The following is a 20,406-nucleotide window of genomic DNA, read 5'->3' as shown; positions in this document are numbered from 1 at the left end:
CAATATTTTTGGCATCCATCCTTAAAAAAATCTTCAGAATTCTGTCTTAATCAGAAACCAAATAGTTTATATAAAGTGCAATCTTAAAATAAATTGAACTTGCAATAAATATATACTTTATATACACACTTGTATACATACATATTGTGGGCTTCCCCAATAGCTCAGTTGGTAAAGAATCCACCTGCAATGCAGGAGACCCTGGTTCGATTCCTGGGTGGGGAAGATCCCCTGGAGAAAGGATAGGCTACCACTCTAGTTTTCTTGGGCTTCCCTTGTGGCAAAGCTGGTAAAGAATCTGCTTGCAATATAGGAGACCTGGGTTCGATCCCTGGGTCAGAAAGATCTCCTGTAGAAGGGAAAGTTTACCGACTCCAGTATTCTGGCTTGGAGAATTCCATGAACTGTAGAATCCATGGGGTTGCAAAGAGTCAGACATGACTGAGCGACTTTCACTTTCCCATACACACATATTGCCAAAAAGAATGTGGTATTGCTATTTTGTCTCTGGGAAAATAAATAATTAAATGCATAAATATATATTTTTAAAACACAGTTGCTTTCAATAAGCAACCAGTTTTCTTTCCTTAGCTTCCTGTTTGGTTGACTGGAATAAAGGTTTGCATTTCAGTGGTATTTTGCAATCCAGCTCAGAAGGAGGAGCTATGATTAAGATTTAAATGTCCTAGATAAGGGAGATCAACAATTATTATAATCTGCATATTAAATAAACAAAATTAACATGCTCCAGAATCTTTCTGTCACATTTCTAAAGGGCCAGGTGTGAAAGAGGTAATGAGTATGTTAGAGTGCTGTATATGAAGAAGAAATGCAAGAGTTTCTCATTTGTGGAATTTTCCCCTCAAAAGTTGAGCTGCCATACCACTGACCAATGAACTAAACTATTATGATGACCAAAAGCTTCATTTGAGTTTTCCATAAGCTCTTATGAAAAAACTTGAACAAGCATTTTGGCCAACCCAATATCATACAGCTTAAATGCTATTTCATTAGATTTATAGTTTTTATAAAAAGTCATTTTTTATTTTTTGAAGGTCTAAATATACATTAAGTGGTTACTTGATAGCTATTTGCTATAGTAAAATCATGTAATTCCTAGGAACTTAAAAAGACATACCTGATAGCTATGAAATTACATTGAATAATTAAACTGTATTTCCTGAGCTTTTAAAGAAAACTGACAAACTGTGTAGAGCTTAAAAAATGTAACTACTAAATTTTGTCTTTGTAAGAATGAAACTGTGAAAGTGTTATTTGCTCAGTTGTGTCCTACTCTTTGAGATCCCATGGACTGTAGCCCTCCAGGCTCCTCTGTTCATGGAATCTCCCAGGCAAAAATACTGGGGTGGGTCATTCCCTTCTCCAGGGGATATTCCTGACCCAGGGATCCTGCAGTGCAGGCAGATTCTTTACCATCTGAGCCACTATCCATTCTCCCTTTATAAGAATGACTAAGGTTCTATTAATGAATTTCATTTTCTGAGAGATCTTACTTTTATTTCTATAAATAGATCAACAGAAATTTCCTTCTATATTTTCAAGAAAATCTATTAATCAATTTATTATAATATTACATTTTCCTATAGATAAAATTCTGAAAAGGAATTACATCCAGAAAAAAAGCTTATTTCATGGCTCTATGTATAATAAATCATATTTCATTAAATATACAACAGCATTTGGAATCTAGTTTTTATATAGTTTTCCTGATGAAGTTAAGCATTATAAATGAAACATTAGCATTAGCAAATGCAACATAAATCATAGAAAATACAATTCTAATTGATTTGATTCTAAATAATGTTTATTTCATTTATTTTAATGAATGGAAAATGCATAATTAAAGTAGATAATCCAATTCCAGGCATTTAGAACAAATCTTACCACACAGCCTAGAAAGACATCTTATTTAAAATTTATTAAACTACTTTCAGAAAGGTGATCATTAATAGTATCTCTTATCCTTATTAGTTTAAAGATATGCACATTAGTGTCCTTGAATTCCTGATCCACTTAAAAAAATTGGGAGGAATTAGAAAGATTTTTTTCAATTTGAAGAAATGTAGATTGAGGCTTAAATATGAACTCTGGCTTTCAAATATCGGCAATAGTATCTAGTTCAGCTTATTTGAGTTGGTTAGTAAGGCAAGTATACAGCAACAATTAGCTTTACTATATTCTTTGATAATAAACTGCAACTTTGCTTCAATTATGCACATGTCCAACCAGTGGAGGTTTCTGAGATAATCAACCCAAATAGATCCCCATAATATAAATAAGGTGTATATAACATCATTGAAAAATCTATTCAAAAACTATAAATTTGTAAATGAATAAGTTCTTGGCTAATAAGCCATATCTTCCACATTGTTACAGATCATTTGTAAGTAATATTTAAGCAACCAACAAGATATTAATTTCCAAAATTTACAAACAACTCATGAAGCTTAATATTATCAAAACAATAAAAAAAAATTGGGCAGAAGACTTAAAGAGAAATTTCTCTAAAGAAGATATATAGGGATTTTCCTGGTGGTCCAGTGGTTAAGAATCCACCTTCCAATGCCGGGGACACAGGTTCAATCCCTGGTCAGGGAACTAAGATCCCACATGCCTCAGGGCAGTAAATCCTGTGAGCCACAATTAAGAGCCCTGTGTGCTGCAACTAAGACTCAAAGAAGCTAAAAATAAAAATTCAGAAAATAAATATTAAAAAAAAAAAAAGAAGATATATAGATGGCCAAGATGCACATAAAAAGAAGCTCAACACCATTAATTATTAGAGAAATGCAAATCAAAGCTACAATGAAATATCACCTCATATTGGTCAGAATGACCATCATAAAAAAATCTACAAACAATAAGTGCTGGAGGGAGTGTGGAGTAAAGGGAACCTTCCTACACTGTTGGTGGGAATATAAATTGGTACAGCCACTATGGAGAATAATATGGAGATTCCTTTAAAAACAAAAAAATAGAGCTACTGTATGATCCAGCAATCTCACTTCTGGGCATATATCCAGAGAAAACCTTGATTCAAAAGGATACAGGGACCCAAAGTTCATTACACACTATTTACAATAGCCAAGACAAGGAAGCAACCTAAATATCCATCAGCAGATGAATGGATAAAAAAAAGATGTGGTACAGATATACAATATAATACTTAGCTATTAAAAAGAATGAAATAATGCCATTTGTAGCAACAAGGATGGGTGGAGATTATCATACTTAGAGAAGAGAAGTAAGTCAGACAAAGGAAGACAAATATCATATGATATCACTCATATGTGGAATCTAAGGGAAAAAAAGGATACAAATGAACTCATTTACAAAATAGAAACTGACTCACAGACTTAGAGAATAAATTTATGGTTACCAAGGGGAAGTGTGGAGGGCAGGGATAGATTGGGAGTTTGAGATTGACATGTACACTCTGCTATATTTAAAATAGATCCAATGAGAACCTACTGTAAAAAGTAAAAATCAAATAAAGGAAAAAATGCAGTCAGGAAGAGGTAAATGGCAGTTGACCAGCTAACTAATAAAAACAAGGAGAAATGAGTGGTTTTTACCAATTTCAAAGACATTTTAAATACTACTTAATTCTTGCTGTTCTTGTTAGACCAAGAAGGAACAATCCTAAACAAGGAGTGGTGGTTGTGCTTTAGTTGTTAAGTCATGTCTGACTCTTGCGACTCTACGGACTGTAGCCTGCCAGGCTCCTCTGTTCATGGGATTCTCCAGGTGATAATACTGGAGAGGTTTGCCATTTCCTTCTCCGGGGGATCTTCCTGACCCAGGAATCAAACCTGAGTCTCCTGCACTGCAGGCTGATTCTTTACCGACTGAGCTACAAAGGAAAAAAGCAAGGAGTATTTGCCCCCAAAAAGATGAATCAGGAAAGACAAAGGATCTAAGTTTTGTTTTCCTCTGAAGAGGACATCTTTCTTGAGTTAACTTTGGTGGAAAGGAGAAAAGATTAAGGCACTTGTTTCAAGCATTTTATCTGATAATAGCCCATGTGTTGATTTACAATACCCCATGAGTTAATATATTCTTAAAAGGGATATGATATATAAGTAATGAAAACAATGGATTGATCTTTCCTCTGCCTTAACTGTAACAGAAATGATGGCCTATAGTCCATAGGCTTGCAAAGGGTCGAACACAACTGAAATGACATAGCAAGCAGGCACACACCACCTAAAGCAAAGCAACTGAAGTTTGAGATCGGAATTAGAGATATAATCAAAGAGTAGTAATCACCAAGAAGAAAAATGATTGTGCAAGGATGGATGATAAGAAGAGGAAGGTAGGTAGTAGGGTCATACTGGGGCAGGAAATGCCTCACTGACTTAATAGAGAGGGGAGCTAAGATGATACCATTTACATAGCTTTGAGGTGATGTCTATGCTACTTACTATGTCAAACTCAGTTCTAGACAGGTCTCTACAAGTTATTTAGGTCTATGCATATAACTAAAATCATGATTGATTTCAGCACATATGTAGATGAGATGGCCAAAAAGTTTGTCCTGGTTTTTCTGGACAATGATATAAAACCCTGAATGAACTTTTCAGCCAATCCAATATGTATGAAAATATCAGTGATTTCAGTAGGAAAGTGACATAAGTGACCTGATTTTTAGTCTGTTTTTTAAAACTTTTAAAAAGATGAAACTATCAATTCTTACTGTGTATAGCTTCACTTATGATTTGACACTGAAATATGGTCCAAAGGCTTTACTCATATTGGGTCTTTCTACTTATTCAAGTTTATTTGGCTGATTATGAAAAAGAAGCAGTGCAGAGCATACACAAGAATCTGTCACTAGGTGAGAGAAGTGAAATACAAAACTTGCAGCAGCTGTCTGGCACTTGTAAATCAAATGATTATCTAGACTATTTTCCTTTTTGACTTGCATAGTGTTCTCTGGACCCATAAACAGGCAGCAGGCTGGATGTGCCCACGGGCTGTCATTTTCTGACACTGGTCTAGAATCAGAATCTTAAAATTAAGCTAACGAAAATATTTAGGGTGAACGACCAAGAGCGCCAGACTGTGATGGCGCAGGAGCGGCCGAGAGGAGCTACTCCAAGTCCAAGGTCGGTGAGGGGGCGGCTGAGAGGAGCTACCCCAAGTTCAAGGTCAGGAGGAGCAGCTGTGAGGAGATATTCCTCATCCAAGGTAAGGAGCAGCAGCTGTGCTCTGCTGGAGCAGCCGTGAAGAGATACCCCACGTCCAAGGTAAGAGAAACCCAAGTAAGACAGTAGGTGTTGCGGGAGGGTATCAAAGGGCAGGAACACTAAAACCATAATCGCAGAAAACTAGCCAATCTGATCACAGGACCACAGCCTTGTCTAACTCAATGAAACTAAGACATGCCGTGTGGGGCCACCAAAGACGGACGGCGGGTCATGGTGGAGAAGTCTGACAGAATGTGGTCCACTGGAGAAGGGAACAGCAAACCACTTCAATGTTCTTGCCTTGAGAACCCCATGAACAGTATGAAGAGGCAAAAAGATAGGATACGGGAAGAAGAACTCCCCAGGTTGATAGGTGCCCAATATGCTACTGGAGATCAGTGGAGAAATAACTCCAGAAAGAATGAAGGGATGGAGCCAAAGCAAAAACAACACCCAGTTGTGAATGGGACTGGTGATAGAAGCAAGGTCCGACTCTGTAAAGAGCAATATTGCATAGGAACCTGGAATGTTAGGTCCATGAACCAAGGCAAATTGGAAGTGGTCAAACAAGAGATGGCAAGAGTGAATGTCGACATTCTAGGAATCAGCGAACTAAAATGGACTGAAATGGGTGAATTTAACTCAGATGACCATTATATCTACTACTGTGGGCAGGAATCCCTTAGAAGAAATGGAGTAGTCATCATGGTCAACAAAAGAGTCCAAAATGCAGTACTTGGATGCAATCTCAAAAATGACAGAATGGTCTCTGTTCATTTCCAAGGCAAACCAATATTACGGTAATCCAAGCCTATGCCCCAACCAGTAACACTGAAGAAGCTGAAGTTGAACGGTTCTATGAAGACCTATAAGACCTTTTAGAATGAACACCCAAAAAAAGAAGTCCTTTTCATTGTAGGGGACTGGAATGCAAAAGTAGGAAGTCAACAGGCAAATCTGGCCTTGGAGTACGGAATGAAGCAGGGCAAAGGCTGATAGAGTTTTTCCAAGAGAACACACTGGTGATAGCAAACACCCTCTTCCAACAACACAAGAGAAGACTCTACACATGGACATCACCAGATGGTAAACACCGAAATCAGATTGATTATATTCTTTGCAGCCAAAGATGGAGAAGCTCTATACAGTCAGCAAAAACAAGAGTGGGAGCTGACTGTGGCTCAGATCATGAACTCCTTATTGCCAAATTCAGACTTAAATTGAAGAAAGTAGAGAAAACCATTAGACCATTCAAGTATGACCTAAATCAAATCCCTTATAACTATACAGTGGAAGTGAGAAATAAATTTAAGGGACTAGATCTGATAGACAGAGTGCCTGATGAACTATGGACGGAGGTTCATGACACTGTACAGGAGACAGGGATCAAGACCATCCCCATGGAAAAGAAATGCAAAAAGGCAAAATGGTTGTCTGAGGAGACCTTACAAATAGCTGTGAAAAGAAGAGAAGTGAAAAGCAGAAGAGAAAAGGAAAGATATACCCATTTGAATGCAGAGTTCCAATGAATAGCAAGGAGAGATAAGAAAGACTTCCTCAGCGATAAGTGCAAAGAAATAGAGGAAAAGACTAGAGATCTCTTCAAGAAAATTAGAGATACCAAGGGAATATTTCAGGCAAAGATGGGTTCGATAAAGGACAGAAATGGTATGAACCTAACAGAAGCAGAAGATATTAAGAAGATGTGGCAAGAATACCACAGACAAACTGTACAAAAAAGATCTTCATGACCCAGATAATCACAATGGTGTGACCACTCGCCTAGAGCCAGACATCATGGATTGTGCAGTCAAGTGGGCCGTAGAAAGCATCACTACAAACAAAGCTAGTGGAGGTGATGGAATTCCAGTTGAGCTATTTCAAATCCTGAAAGATGATGCTGTGAAAGTGCTGAACTCAATATGTCAGCAAATTTGGAAGACTGAGTAGTGGCCACAGGACTGGCAAAAGTCAGTTTTCATTCCAATCCCAAAGAAAGGCAATGCCAAAGAATGCTCAAACTACCGCACAATTGCACTCATCTCACACACTAGTAAAGTAATCCTCAAAATTCTCCAAGCCAGGCTTCAGCAATACATGAACCGTGAACACTTCCAGATGCTCAAGCTGGTTTTAGAAAAGGCAGAGGAACCAGAGATCAAATTGCCAAAATCCGCTGGATCATCAAAAAAGCAAGAGAGTTCCAGAAAAACATCTGTTCCTGCTTTATTGACTGTGCCAAAGCCTTTGACTGTGTGGATCACAATAAACTGTGGAAAATTCTGAAAGAGATGAGAATACCCTACCACCTGACCTGCCTCTTGAGAAACCTGTATGCAGGTTAGGAAGCAACAGTTAGAACTGGACATGGAACAACAGACTGGTTCCAAACAGGAAAAGGAGTACGTCAAGGCTGTATATTGTTACCCTGCGTATTTAACATATGCAGAGTACATCATGAGAAATACTGAGCTGGAAGAAGCAAAAGCTGGAATCAAGATTGCCAGGAGAAATATCAGTAACCTCAGATATGCAGATAACACCACCCTTATGGCAGAAAGTGAAGAGGAACTAAAAAGCCTCTTGATGAAAGTGAAAGAGGAGAGTGAAAAAGTTGGCTTAAAGCTCACCATTCATAAAACTAAGATCATAGCATCTGTTCCCATCACTTCATGGCAAATGGATGGGGAAACAGTGGAAGCAGTGTCAGACATTTTTTTTTTTGGGCTCCAAAATCACTGCAGATGGTGATTGCAGCATGAAATTAGAAGACGCTTACTCCTTGGAAGGAAAGTTATGACCAAACTAGACTGCATATTAAAAAGCAGAGACATTACTTTGCTAACAAAGGTCCGTCTAGTCAAGGCTATGGTTTTTCCAGTGGTCATGTATAGATGTGAGAGTTGGACTATAAAGAAAGCCGAGCGCCAAAGAATTGATGCTTTTGAACTGTGGTGTTGGAGAAGACTCTTGAGAGTCCCTTGGACTGCAAGGAGGTCCAACCAGTCCATCCTGAAGGAGATCAGTCCTGGGTGTTTATTGGAAGGACTGATGCTGAAGCTGAAACTCGAATACATTGGCCACTTGATGTGAAGAATTGACTCATTGGAAAAGATGCTGGGAGGGATTGGGGGCAGGAGGAGAAGGGGACGACAGAGGATGAGATGGCTGGATGGCATCACTGACTCGATGGACATGAGTTTGAGTAAACTCCAGGAGTTGGTGATGGACAGGGAGGCCTGGTGTGCTTCGATTCATAGGGTCGCAAAGAGTCGGACACGACTGAGCGACTGAACTGACCTGAGACATACCTGACACTTTGTTTTGCACTTCCCTGGTGGCTCAGCAGTTAAAGCATCTGCCTGCAATGCGGGTGACCTGGGTTTGATTCCTGGGTCAGGAAGATCCTCTGGAGAAGGAAATGGCAATCCACTCCAGTATTCTTGCCTGGAGAATCCCATGGATGGAGGAGCCTGGTGGGCTACAGTCCATGGGGTTGCAAAGAGACACAACTAAGCGACACTTTGTTTTGTACTATAATCTATTTTTTCTGTTTTTAGGACTTAATTCTTGCCAATTTGCTCTATTTTATCTCACTAAATTGAGATGTGTATTCAAGATTTTTTGACATTCTAGTATCTAAGCCTGTATTTTTTAGGTAGTATAAAGGGTTTTTCAAAGGATGCTTTGATAGGTTTTAAAATCATTTAAGTTTTTAAGTTGCATTGCTCATTCCATATATAATATTCCAGAATAAATAAAACAGGGCATGGAAGAGACTTGATAAATTTGAACCATGTGGAATTTCTAGTATTCATATGTTTTTACCCTACACAAAGGTCAATTTCATATGGCTCCCATTTGTAGATCATACTACTGTATATTTTCTATAGTTATATTTTAGAGTAATTCATTTTTATTTTATATAAAAGACTTAAAATAGGGTCTGCTCTCTTAACCCAATGATAATGTTATATAAATTGTTGATGCCTCAAAGTAGCTTGATTTCAAATTCTGAGCCATAATAAGCAATTAATAATAAAATCTTAAGAACTATGCAAAATAATTTAAAAGCAAGTCTATACATTTTAAATACTGGCAACTATAGGGAATCAGTTAAGATTCACAGTTTAGCCATATACACTATTAAAAGAAAATATGTTGTACAGAATTGAAAACAACAAATACAAACATCCCTGCATGTCTTTGAATGGGCTTTTGAACCTGGATTTTGAGTATTAGCCTTCCTGAAATGCTAAGGTTTCAAGTGCCTCATAATCATTATATGAAACTATATAATGGTTATATGATTCAAGAGTGTGAAAGCTTTCTTGTTCTACATATTCATTATCCTAACACATCCAGCCCCACAGTATTCCAAAGACACAATATCTTTTCAAAGACTACTGCGAATAACTGCTCAAACCAACATAGAGTCATCTTGGTCAAAATACTGGTTTCTATGCTGTCTTCCTACACACATATATGCACAACATATATCATGTGTTTATATATGTAATGTACATAGATATGCACATACCATATGTGTGTAATGTGCTACTACATTGCAAGAAAAAATAGTAAACTTTTGTTTAATTAACAAATAAAGAAAAGTATAAAATCTAGTGTATAAGCATCTGATACTTTCACATCGTCCACAATAAATCCTTAGTATCACAAGTTTACTTGGAATGAATTCTTTCTGCTGTTCAGTTCTTCACCTTCTGAATCACTATATCTCAAACATTCCATAGGTCTTCTTAAACAATTATGTAATGAAAAACAAATTTATAATTTACATTTATTCTTGATCTGTTGTCTTTTCTTATTATCTGTTCTTTGACTTTTGGCATATGTTACCCTAAGTCAGCATACAAATCTTGAATACTTACAATGAGCCAAGCAGTGTTTAGCACTGGAAATACAGACAGTTCTCTGTTTAACTAGAGAGATATAATTGCAAGCAAATAATTAATCATGCAGAGAAGTGCCAACAGAAGCATATACCATCTGTTATGCAAGTTTGAATAGGATGACTAAGCCTTAGGAATAATTAAGATTAAAGATATGAGGGTAGGAAGATTATAGGGTCTCATCTAAGGTGAGAAGGAAATTCATTGTAGACAGAAGAAACAACATGTTAGAGGATGGTCTCCTTGCTACTCCCTTCATTTAGTTCTGCAACTGTACACAAAAGATAAGTAGAACCATGATACTGCTCCGGTAGTCTACCCTAGCATTTCTAAATAGCAAATTTTGTCACTTCTTCCTCTTGTTTAATTTTTTGCTCAACTCTCAAAGTTCAAAGATTTAAACTGGGTACAAAAGGTTCTTCTTAGCCTAACTGATCATTTCAGTTTCATTTGATAATTTCCAGCATCTATTGGTGAGTGAATCTCAAGTCTCTTGACTTTTGCAAGGGCTATGTTCTTTCAGCTCAAGAATACCATCTTTCTCTTCCAGCTAATCTCTACCTGCCTTTAAAAACTAAATTCAATCATTATACATTCAGAGAAGTTTTTATGAGATTGAGTAGGCATCTCTAGAGCACTTTGTTTACACTTTCTTTAAACATTGATCATTTCACACAATCAGCATGTGGATTTTTGACTTGCCTCTTGCTTCTAAGATCACTATTTGCTGATAACTATATCTCTTATATATGCCTCACTGGTAGAGAGCATCAGATATAGGGACTAAGAAAAAGCAATCTATAGTATGGTTATTATTTAATTTAAGAGGTTCTCTAAGGCCTTAAACAAGATAATGTTCTCCATATTAACTACCTGTTAGCACTTAGATATCATAGAATTTAAGTATTTAAAAGGACTTTAAGGTTATCTAATGGAATGTTTTTAAAAATATCTTTGACCATGACCCACCATAAGAAATGTTCTACATCACACTGTGGTGTACACACACAATCATATATTTAAAACAACAGTTCCACAACATAATACACTTACCACGTACAATACAGTAAAGAAAAGACAAAATGAATAATGCAAAAATACCCAAATTATAACCCAATAAACTAAAAATAGCTACCCACAAAAAAATATTTCAAGTCCCCTTAATGCTTACAACACCTCCCAGCCCCCATTTATTTTACTGCAAACTCTCCCTATAATACCAATAAAAGTGAAGTCTTGAGAGGCAAGCATCTTGTTGAAGACTGGATCTAGAACACATCTAAAGCTCAGGCTAGTATTCTTTCTACTACATCAGTGAGAAAGAACTTCTGCTAAGAAGCCATCACATATCTAACTCATTCACTTTGAAGGACTGGATCCTTTGACCCAGATACCTTTACAAACAAATTAAATGAACCACTGCCTAATCATCTTATCTTATTTCTATGGCACAATCTGAATTTTTAGACAAAATATCTGTGTTAAAAATAGTACTAAATCTGGAATCCAATTAGAAAGATACTTTAAAATCCTCAACTATAAGCTGTGAATCAATGCTGATGAAGCTTAAGTTCAGAAATTTCATATATCTCTAACAAGTCTTTCAGAGTGGAAAAGTGAATGAATAGAAATAATGCCATAAATTGGGAAGAGGAGAACCAGGCTGATAGAGAATTCATACCACAAAATTCTGAAAAGAAAAAAAAAAGGGGAATGAGAGTATTTCAAGTCCTTTGCTAACTTTTTAAAATTGAGATTGCTGACATATGTTTATATGAAGTTTGTTAAATATAAAAGTAAGTTTTCTTCTAGTGCACATTTTGTCTTCTTCTAACCTTATCTTGGTAAACAAGAAATACATTTTCTTAAAATACATTTTAATAAAAAGTACAGATAATACTGCTATACAATGCTATCATGAAAGGGTCTATGGGGGAAGCTTCATGCATGAAATGGACAGTCTTCTTCAGGATGTGCTGTTGTTTGAGAGCAAATTAAGGAGGGCAGGAACACTCATTATTTAAGTGTCATAGCCTAATGGCTTAAAGCATTATATTTAATTGAAGACAAAATCAAATGATTGTACAATTACAATGATCACAAAATCATGATTGTAAGTTTGAAAGAGTCAGTGCTAAACATGTGGGAAATTGGTGTCTCTACAGAGGTTAAGAATGCTTGAGAAGCAAGGTTAGACTAAGCAGGTGTTTGAACAAAATTACTCATCAAATATTAGTTATTCATTTCCGAGTCTGTAAAACAATAGCCTGAAGTTACCTAAATATAAGTACAAACTTATTTACCTTAAATTCATCAGTTAATCAATCAGTTTGGAATTCAATTACAACAAGCGTCACATAGAGTCTAGATTTTGTTAATGCAATAAGTCTTTAGATAAGAATATTTTAATTCATTTCATTCATATAGTAGGAACAATCCTATTGCTACATACTTTCTATTATGTAGAGAGACTATGCTCTTACTTTTATATTTCAAATTTTCCCAGTATATACTTCAATTAGCAACATAAGACAAAAATTTATACCAAGCTATTGATCATACTGAAGAAATTAAATGAACCATATTAAATACTTTATTCTTTAAAGCATAGATTTTTCTAAATGTTTAGGTATTTACTAAATATTTAGGTATTTACAATTTACTACTGTGGGTCGTTTCTACTTCTACCATTTAGAAAGGACCACATTGTCTCCTTTTGAGCACAGGGAACTCTCTACTCAATGCTCCGTGGTGACTTGAATGGGAAGGAAAGAGATAAGGAGGGGATAAATGTATACATATAGCTGATTTGGATACAGCAGAAACTAACACAACATCATAAAGCAACTATACTCCAATAAAATTTAAAAAAAAAAAAAAAGAAAAGAAAACTTTAACACAAAATACAATAACACACATGAAAAACTCTTATTTTTAAAGCACTCTCCACCAGCCAACATCTGTCCTGACCATCTCAGGAGTAAATCATAAACCTTTGTACCCATTGATAACCCAGACTGAGAAAAGCTGAGTACTTACTGGTACATCATGGAACCAGGGCTGGGACAGCTTCTATTCAGTCACTATCAGATCTTGATCAGCCAGGTCAGGGTTGGGAGCCTGGAAAACAATGAGAGTCATTGACAACAAGAAAGGAAACAAGTCTGACTGGTTCAGTGACTGAGGTCTGCAGCCTGAAAATAGCCTGATAAGAACATGATCAATTTGCACCAGCAGGTTCCACACAGGAAAGTAATTGTCAATACCTTCTTAGAGAAGCCCCATGCAGTACAGGGGGCACAACATCAGCCGCTGATGAGTCAGAGAGCCACGCTTTCCTGGTTGGAGAAGTATGATCAGCATGAGGTGTGGCCTTAATTTGTTTTCAAAAAAATTTAACACACAAAATTTTGACGGTGCTCCATACTTTTTCATTAGAATCATTATTTCTTTTCCATTTTCAGAGAACCATGAAGTGTTGTGACGTGGAGAAGACCTGGGTTATGGACCAGGATGCTTGCTTTGCTATCTATCTTGCTGGTATAATAGTATCTATCTTGTTGGGATTTGTTTTTCTCATAAATAAATATTAGGACTGTAATAGCTTTTGATAATACTGTCCATTGTAACTCTAAAGATAACAAATTTATTGAAATAATTTATTAATCCCCAAAGGCAAAAAAAAAAAATTAAAAACTGAACTATTTTTCTCCTTTCTTATTAAGAATACTTTAGTCCATTTTAGTGTGTGTAAGTTTCTCAGTATTTAGAGTCACTTTAGATGATTGCATTCATCCACAGAAATTTTAGTCTGACTACATGAACTTCTTAAGATCAGTGAAGTTGCAGGATGAATGTTATAATATTAAGTGCTGCTTTTAAAGGCTCAGAGCTAGGAGATATTAAAGGAAAATAAGCTTTAAACGTGCATCTTCATTGTTCATACAGAATAAGTTATCTAGGGAATTCCCTGGTAGTCCTGTGATTAAAACTCAGTACTTTCTCTGCTGTAGGCCCTGGTTCTTTGCTTTAATTGTAATAAATAAAGACATTGACATATTAGGATCTACCTAATGTATCATATGAAGGTTTTTTTAATGAATGTTCCTTAGAATTGACAACTCTATCAGTTAATTCTAAAAGTTAGCAGGGGGCAGGCACCATGCTGGTTCTATTGCTGTGCTGCTGATTGATTTATTATCAGTCAAAGATAATGAGTGTATGATGCAAAGCCTCAATGAGAAAAAATTTACAATAAGACGACATTACATCTTACATTCTGATAGGACATCAAGGGGAAAGTTGAGATGCTCCCGAATTGATCATGTTTCATCAGTGCCCAAAATTAAAGAAAGGAACAGAAAAATACACCTTTTAGAGTAGATTCTAAAAGTACTTTTCCCTGTAATTTCAGATTTTATGGTAAATTAATTAAATTTATGAACATAGTAAGTAGTGTCATCAAAAAGAAATGTTAACCTCATACTTTCTAGCAGCCTAAGGTTTGAGTGCTGACCTTAAGTCACCTTGCACTTATTAAGGCAATCAGTGTATCCCTCTGCCATTGAAAGAAAGTGAAGGAGGTTTAGTGAAGGATCACATCTTGCCTAAAAACCTTTTGGTGGTCATAGTGATGGTTTAGTCGCTAAGTCATGTATGACTCTTTTGCGACCCCATGGACCTAGCCCACCAGGTTCCTCTGTCCATGGGGTTTCCCAGGCAAGAATACTGAAGTGTGTTGCCATTACCTTCTCCAGAGGATCTTCCCAACCCAGAGATTGAACATGCATCTCCTGACTGCAGGCAGATTCTTTACTGCTGAGCTACGAGGGAAGCCCTAGCTCCCTATTTTTCACCTCATCAAGAATTTGTTCATTAAGTTCAAAATCCTCTAAGAATCAAATTTACCCAACCTTTTCCCCCATAATACATCACATCATGACTTTGTGATTTCTCTTCTATTTTCACAGCCTCCTTCCCATTGGGGTGTTCTCCTTATTCTTTCACTCACTTAAGATAGCATTTAGTAAAAGCCCAGTGCAATTACTCTCTCTTTAATCAAATCTCTAACTGTTTGAGACAGTTTAACATGCAGCTTCTGGGCATCCATGCTTTGATTCAAACTCTTGTTTTGTGACCTTGGTTAAGTCACTTAATCTCTCTGGGCCTCAATTTCCTCATCATATAAAATAAAAATAACATATAACTTTTATATTATTTTATTTTTATTCTAGTATAGTTGTTATAAAATTTATATTAGTTTCAGGTATACAATAGAGTGATTCAATATTTTTATAGGTCATATTCTTTTTAAAGTTATAAAACAGTGACTATATTTCCTGTACTATACAGTATCTCTTTGTAGCTTATTTATTTTATACATAGTAGATTGTACCTCTCAATCCCCTACCTCTATTTTGTCCCTCCCTCTTTCCCTCACCAACATTTGTTATTTGTGTTCTTTTTGATGATATCCATTGTGACAGGTATGAGATGATAGCTCACTGTGCTTTTGATTTACATTTCTCTTATGACAGTGATGTTGAACGTTTTTTCATGTGCCTGTTGGCCATCCATATGTCTTCTTTGAGAAAAGGTCTATTGAGATCTTCTGCCCATTTTTGAACTGGGTTGCTTGTTTTTTATATGGAGTTTTATAAGCTGTTTATATGTTTTGGATATTAACCTCTAAAGACCAACAACTGGATCGTTTGCTTCTGTGATGTCTTCTAGTGTCTTAGGTAGACCCATAGTAGGTGACCAATTAACACTTACTGGGTGATTTGTCATATCACTTTCCAAATCACAATTCATTTTTACCTTCTACATTGTTTCTGGGTTTCCCTGGTGGCTCAGTAGTAAACAATTTGCCTACCAAGCAGGAGAATCAGTACACGTGGGTTGCAGCTCTGGATCAGGAAGATTCCTTGGAGAAGGAGATGGCAACCCACTCCAGTATTCTTACCTGAGAAATCTCATGGACAAAGGAGCCTGGTGGGCTACAGTCCACGGGGTCACAGAAGAGCCAGACATGGTTGATTGACTAAACAACAACAATATTGCTTCTGGAAAGTTGGGATTTAGGTTTTGCAGTGGCTTATATCTTATTCGTAAGTGGCTTATAATCTTTATTGATAACTTGATAAAAATCTGACTCGGGTACAAAATAACTTGGAAAAATTCTTTGCTGCTCTAAAACAGTGGTACACCAAGGTTGAAATCAAGGCTTGTGGAAGCTGTCTATTTTGCATATAGAAAATAAAGGGGATATGTTTCCTGTAAATAGTTCTATTAATAAAACAAAAGAAAACAGATTAAAGTCAGTGTTGTTATTATTGTCACCATGCACCAGAATTTCCAAACATAATTAATAAATATTCCCCCCTGCTGAAGGTTGAAAATGCCAACTAATGCCCCTAGCCTAACTTATCTTCTACATCATGTTCCAAAGTTATCCTCTGAGCATTAAATTTCTCCTGGTCAGTAATGAGGATCCCGATACATCTTAGTGCACCTTCTTACGCATAATTTTACTATGTTTCAGAGCAACAATACATTTCCTATCACAGCAAAGTTCCCACATAGATACACATATATGTTTCACTAAATGGACATCTTTACTACTAACAGAGAATGGCACTGATTTTGAAAACTATCTCTTTAATTTGATCCTCAGCCATCCAAATTAGAACCTCCAAGAAACTGTTCTAGAATGAATTAAGTAGTCTCCACAGGTTCTGTGAACTAGATATAGCACAAAATTGGAAATAAACTAGACTGCTGCTATTTAGGGGTAAAAATAGAATTTAAGAAACTGATTTATTTTCTTTGGCTAGCAGGGTTACACTACGGAAAAAATAGTATATCAAAGCAAGTATCAAAGAAATAAAGAGGCAAAATGGTTGTCTGAGGAAGCCTTACAAATAGCTGAGAAAAGCAGAGAAGCCAAAGGCAAAAGAGAAAAGCAGATATATACCTATCTGAATGCAGAGTTCCAAAGAAGAGCAAGGAGAGATAAGAAAGCCTTCCTCAGTGATCAATGCAAAGAAGTAGAGGAAAACAATAGAATGGGAAAGACTAGAGATCTCTTTAAGAAAATTAGAGATATCAAGGGAATATTTCATGAAAAGATGGGCACAATAAAGGACAGAAATGCTAACAGAAACAGAAGATATTGAGAAAAGGTGGCAAGAATGCACAGAAGAATTATACAAAAAAGATCTTAATGACTCAGATAACCATGATGGTATGATCACTCACATAGAGCCAGACATCCTGGAATGCAAAGTCAAGTGTGCCTTAGGAAACATCATTACGAACAAAGCTATTGGAGGTGATGGAATTCCAATTGAGCTATTTCAAATCCTAAAAGATGATACTGTTAAAGTGCTGCCCTTGATACACCAGCAAATTTGGAAAACTCAGCAGTGGCCACAGGACTGGAAAAGAACAGTTTTCATTTCAATCCCAAAGAAAGGCAGTGTTAAAGAATGTTCAAACTACCACACAATTGCACTCATCTCACAATCTAGCAAAATAATGCTCAAAACACTCCAACTGAGCCTTCAACAGTACATAAACCAAGAACTTCCAGATGTTCAAGCTGGACTTGGAAAAGGAAGAGGAACCAGAGATCAAATTGCCAACATCCTTTGGACCATAGAAAAAACAAGAGAACTCCAGAAAAATATCTACTTCTGCTTTATTGACCATGCCAAAGTTTTTGACTGTGTGAATCACAATAAAACGTGGAAAATTCTTAGTGATGGAAATACCAGACCACCTTATCTGCCTGCTGAGAAATCTGCATGCAGGTCAAGAAGCAACAGTTAGAACTGGACAAGGAACAACAAATTGTTCCAAATTGGGAAAAGAGTATGTCAAGGATGTATATTTTCACCTTGTCTATTTAACTTATATGCAGAGTACATCATGTAAAATGCCAGGATTGATGAAGCACAAGCTGGAATCAAGGTTGTCAGGAGAAATAAGAATAACCTCAGATATGCAGATGAAACCACCCTTATGGCAGAAAGCAAAGAGAAACTAAAGAGCCTCCTGATGAAAGTGAAAGAGGAGAGTGGAAAAAGCTGGCTTAAAACTCAACTTTCAAAAGGCTAAGATGATGGCATCTAGTCCCATCACTTCATGGCAAATAGATGGGGAAACAATGGAAACAGTGACAGATTTTTTTTTTTTCTTGGACTCCAAAATTACTGCAGATGGTGACTGCAGCCATGAAATTAAAAGACATTTGCTCCGTGGAAGGAAAGCTATGACCAACATAGACAGCATATTAAAAAGCAGAGACATTACTTTGCCGACAAAGGTCCATCTAGTCAAAGATATGGTTTTTCCAGTAGTTATATATGGATGTGAGAGTTGGACTATAAAAAAAGCTGAGTGCCAAAGAACTGATGCTTTTGAACTGTGGTGTTGGCGAAGACTCTTGAGAGTCCCTTGGACTGCAAGGAGATCCAACCAGTCCACCCTAAAGGAGATCAGTCCTGAATATTCATTGGAAGGACTGATGCTGAAGCTGAAACTCCAATACTTTGGTCACCTGATGCAAAGAACTGACTCATTGAAAAAGACCCTGATGCTGGGAAAGATTGAAGGCAGGAGGAGAAAGGGACGAGAGAGGATGAGATGGCTGGATGGTGTCACTGACTCAATGGACATGAATTTGAGCAAGCTCTGGGAGCTGGTGATGGACAGGGAGGCTTGGCGTGCTGCAGTCCATGGGGTTGCAAAGGCACGACTGAGTGACTGAACTGAACTGAACATAAATAATAGTATGTTTAAGCTAGTATCCAGGCTGAGGGGTGGTTATCACCCAAAGGCTCCTTGCCTTTCCTCTTTGAAGTCTCAAGTCTGATCTGAGTATCATCTCGCAATTTCTCTCCCAACTTTGAAAAAAAAAGTGTGAGCTAGTCATTCAGTTGTGTCAGACTCTTTGTGACCCCATGGACTACAGCCCACCAGGCTTCTTTGTACATGAAATTCTCCAGGCAAGAATACTGGAGTGGATAGCCATTCCCTTCTCCAGGGGATCTTTCTGACCCAGGGATCAAACCCTGGTCTCCTGCATTACAGAATTCTTTACCATCTGTGCCACCACTTACTCCTCATCTAATAATGTGCTAATTATTCTCATTCAACTCTGGCCAGTTTCTTATTCCATTCCAAATTCACATAATACTTAAGTTCATTAACATCCATCTCGTTCTAAAGCATGTGTTCATTCCTCTCTAATGAGTGTACTAATCTCTTAGTTATCTCTTGATCTATGCATAATTCAAGTACTTCTTACTGTAAGAGTTTCTTTATGCCTGCAATACAGGAATGCAGTCATTATGTGATGTTGACTGGTCAGGATGTCCTCATGAAAGCTATAGTTAGATGGCCCATTAACTGCAAGATTAGAAATTCATGCTTAATGACATATCTTACATATTACCAATTATTCTCCCTTGTCCACTGTTTTGTTTAAGATAGAGACTGGTTGTAATCATTATTTTACAATTTTCAGAAGTTCATTAAAAATAGCTAACATTTTGTCAAATATATTGATAAAAGTTTAAAACAGGATGATTTATTCTTAATTCTACATGAGTAAACCTTCAGCTGTTTTATTTCAAGTGAGAAGATGACCTTAAGTCTATTTCAATAGAGTCTGTAGGGATTGATTACAGATTAACATGCATACTTTTTTTTTTGTTTACAAAGTAGTATTCACATAGGTTATTATTTCCTCTGAGTTGATTTTTCTCATTGTTAAAATGAAGGCTATAAATATTAACAGTTTTCTGTATGTTCATGATATAATATGATGTGGCATGAAATTGTAAAAGGACATGTAACTATTGAAAATCTGTTAGGTAAAAATAATATTCCTACATAAAAAATGCAAACTAAGTAAATGAAAAACTATTAAACTAATAAAAGATTTCAAAGTTGCTTGATTCAAGACATAAATATACCAAACATAGTAACTTTACAATCTTAGCCAATTATAAATTATAATAAAGTCATTTCTTTCAGAAAACAAAAAAATTATACAATATAGCTAGCAATATCCTTAAGAAATTACAAGACTCATGTAGAGAAAGCTATATACACATTTTAAAAGGAATAAAAAATACTGCAAAGATATGTGCAAAAATGTTACAAAAGATAAAGACATTTATATAAGGATAAGATGATTTTTATATATGAAAACTGGAAACATACAATTATTGAATAAGTGTAACACTTTAAAATTGTTAATTCATTTGAGGTTT

At 36.3% G+C, this 20,406-nt stretch overlaps 1 protein-coding gene across 1 annotated transcript in view; it reads right to left on the bottom strand.

The window, feature by feature from the left end:
• Positions 1-20,406, bottom strand: part of TMPRSS11F (transmembrane serine protease 11F) — an 89,459-nt gene that overhangs the window by 65,371 nt on the left and 3,682 nt on the right. The window contains exon 2 of the mRNA XM_043905857.1: positions 13,163-13,243. Coding sequence (XP_043761792.1) covers positions 13,163-13,173 — 11 coding nt within the window. The 5' untranslated portion in view covers positions 13,174-13,243. The remainder of the gene's footprint in view (positions 1-13,162; positions 13,244-20,406) is intronic.

This window comes from Cervus elaphus, chromosome 6 (assembly GCF_910594005.1).
Source record: "Cervus elaphus chromosome 6, mCerEla1.1, whole genome shotgun sequence".
Lineage (NCBI taxonomy): Eukaryota > Metazoa > Chordata > Mammalia > Artiodactyla > Cervidae > Cervus > Cervus elaphus.
This window is presented reverse-complemented; position numbering and strand designations above follow the sequence as displayed.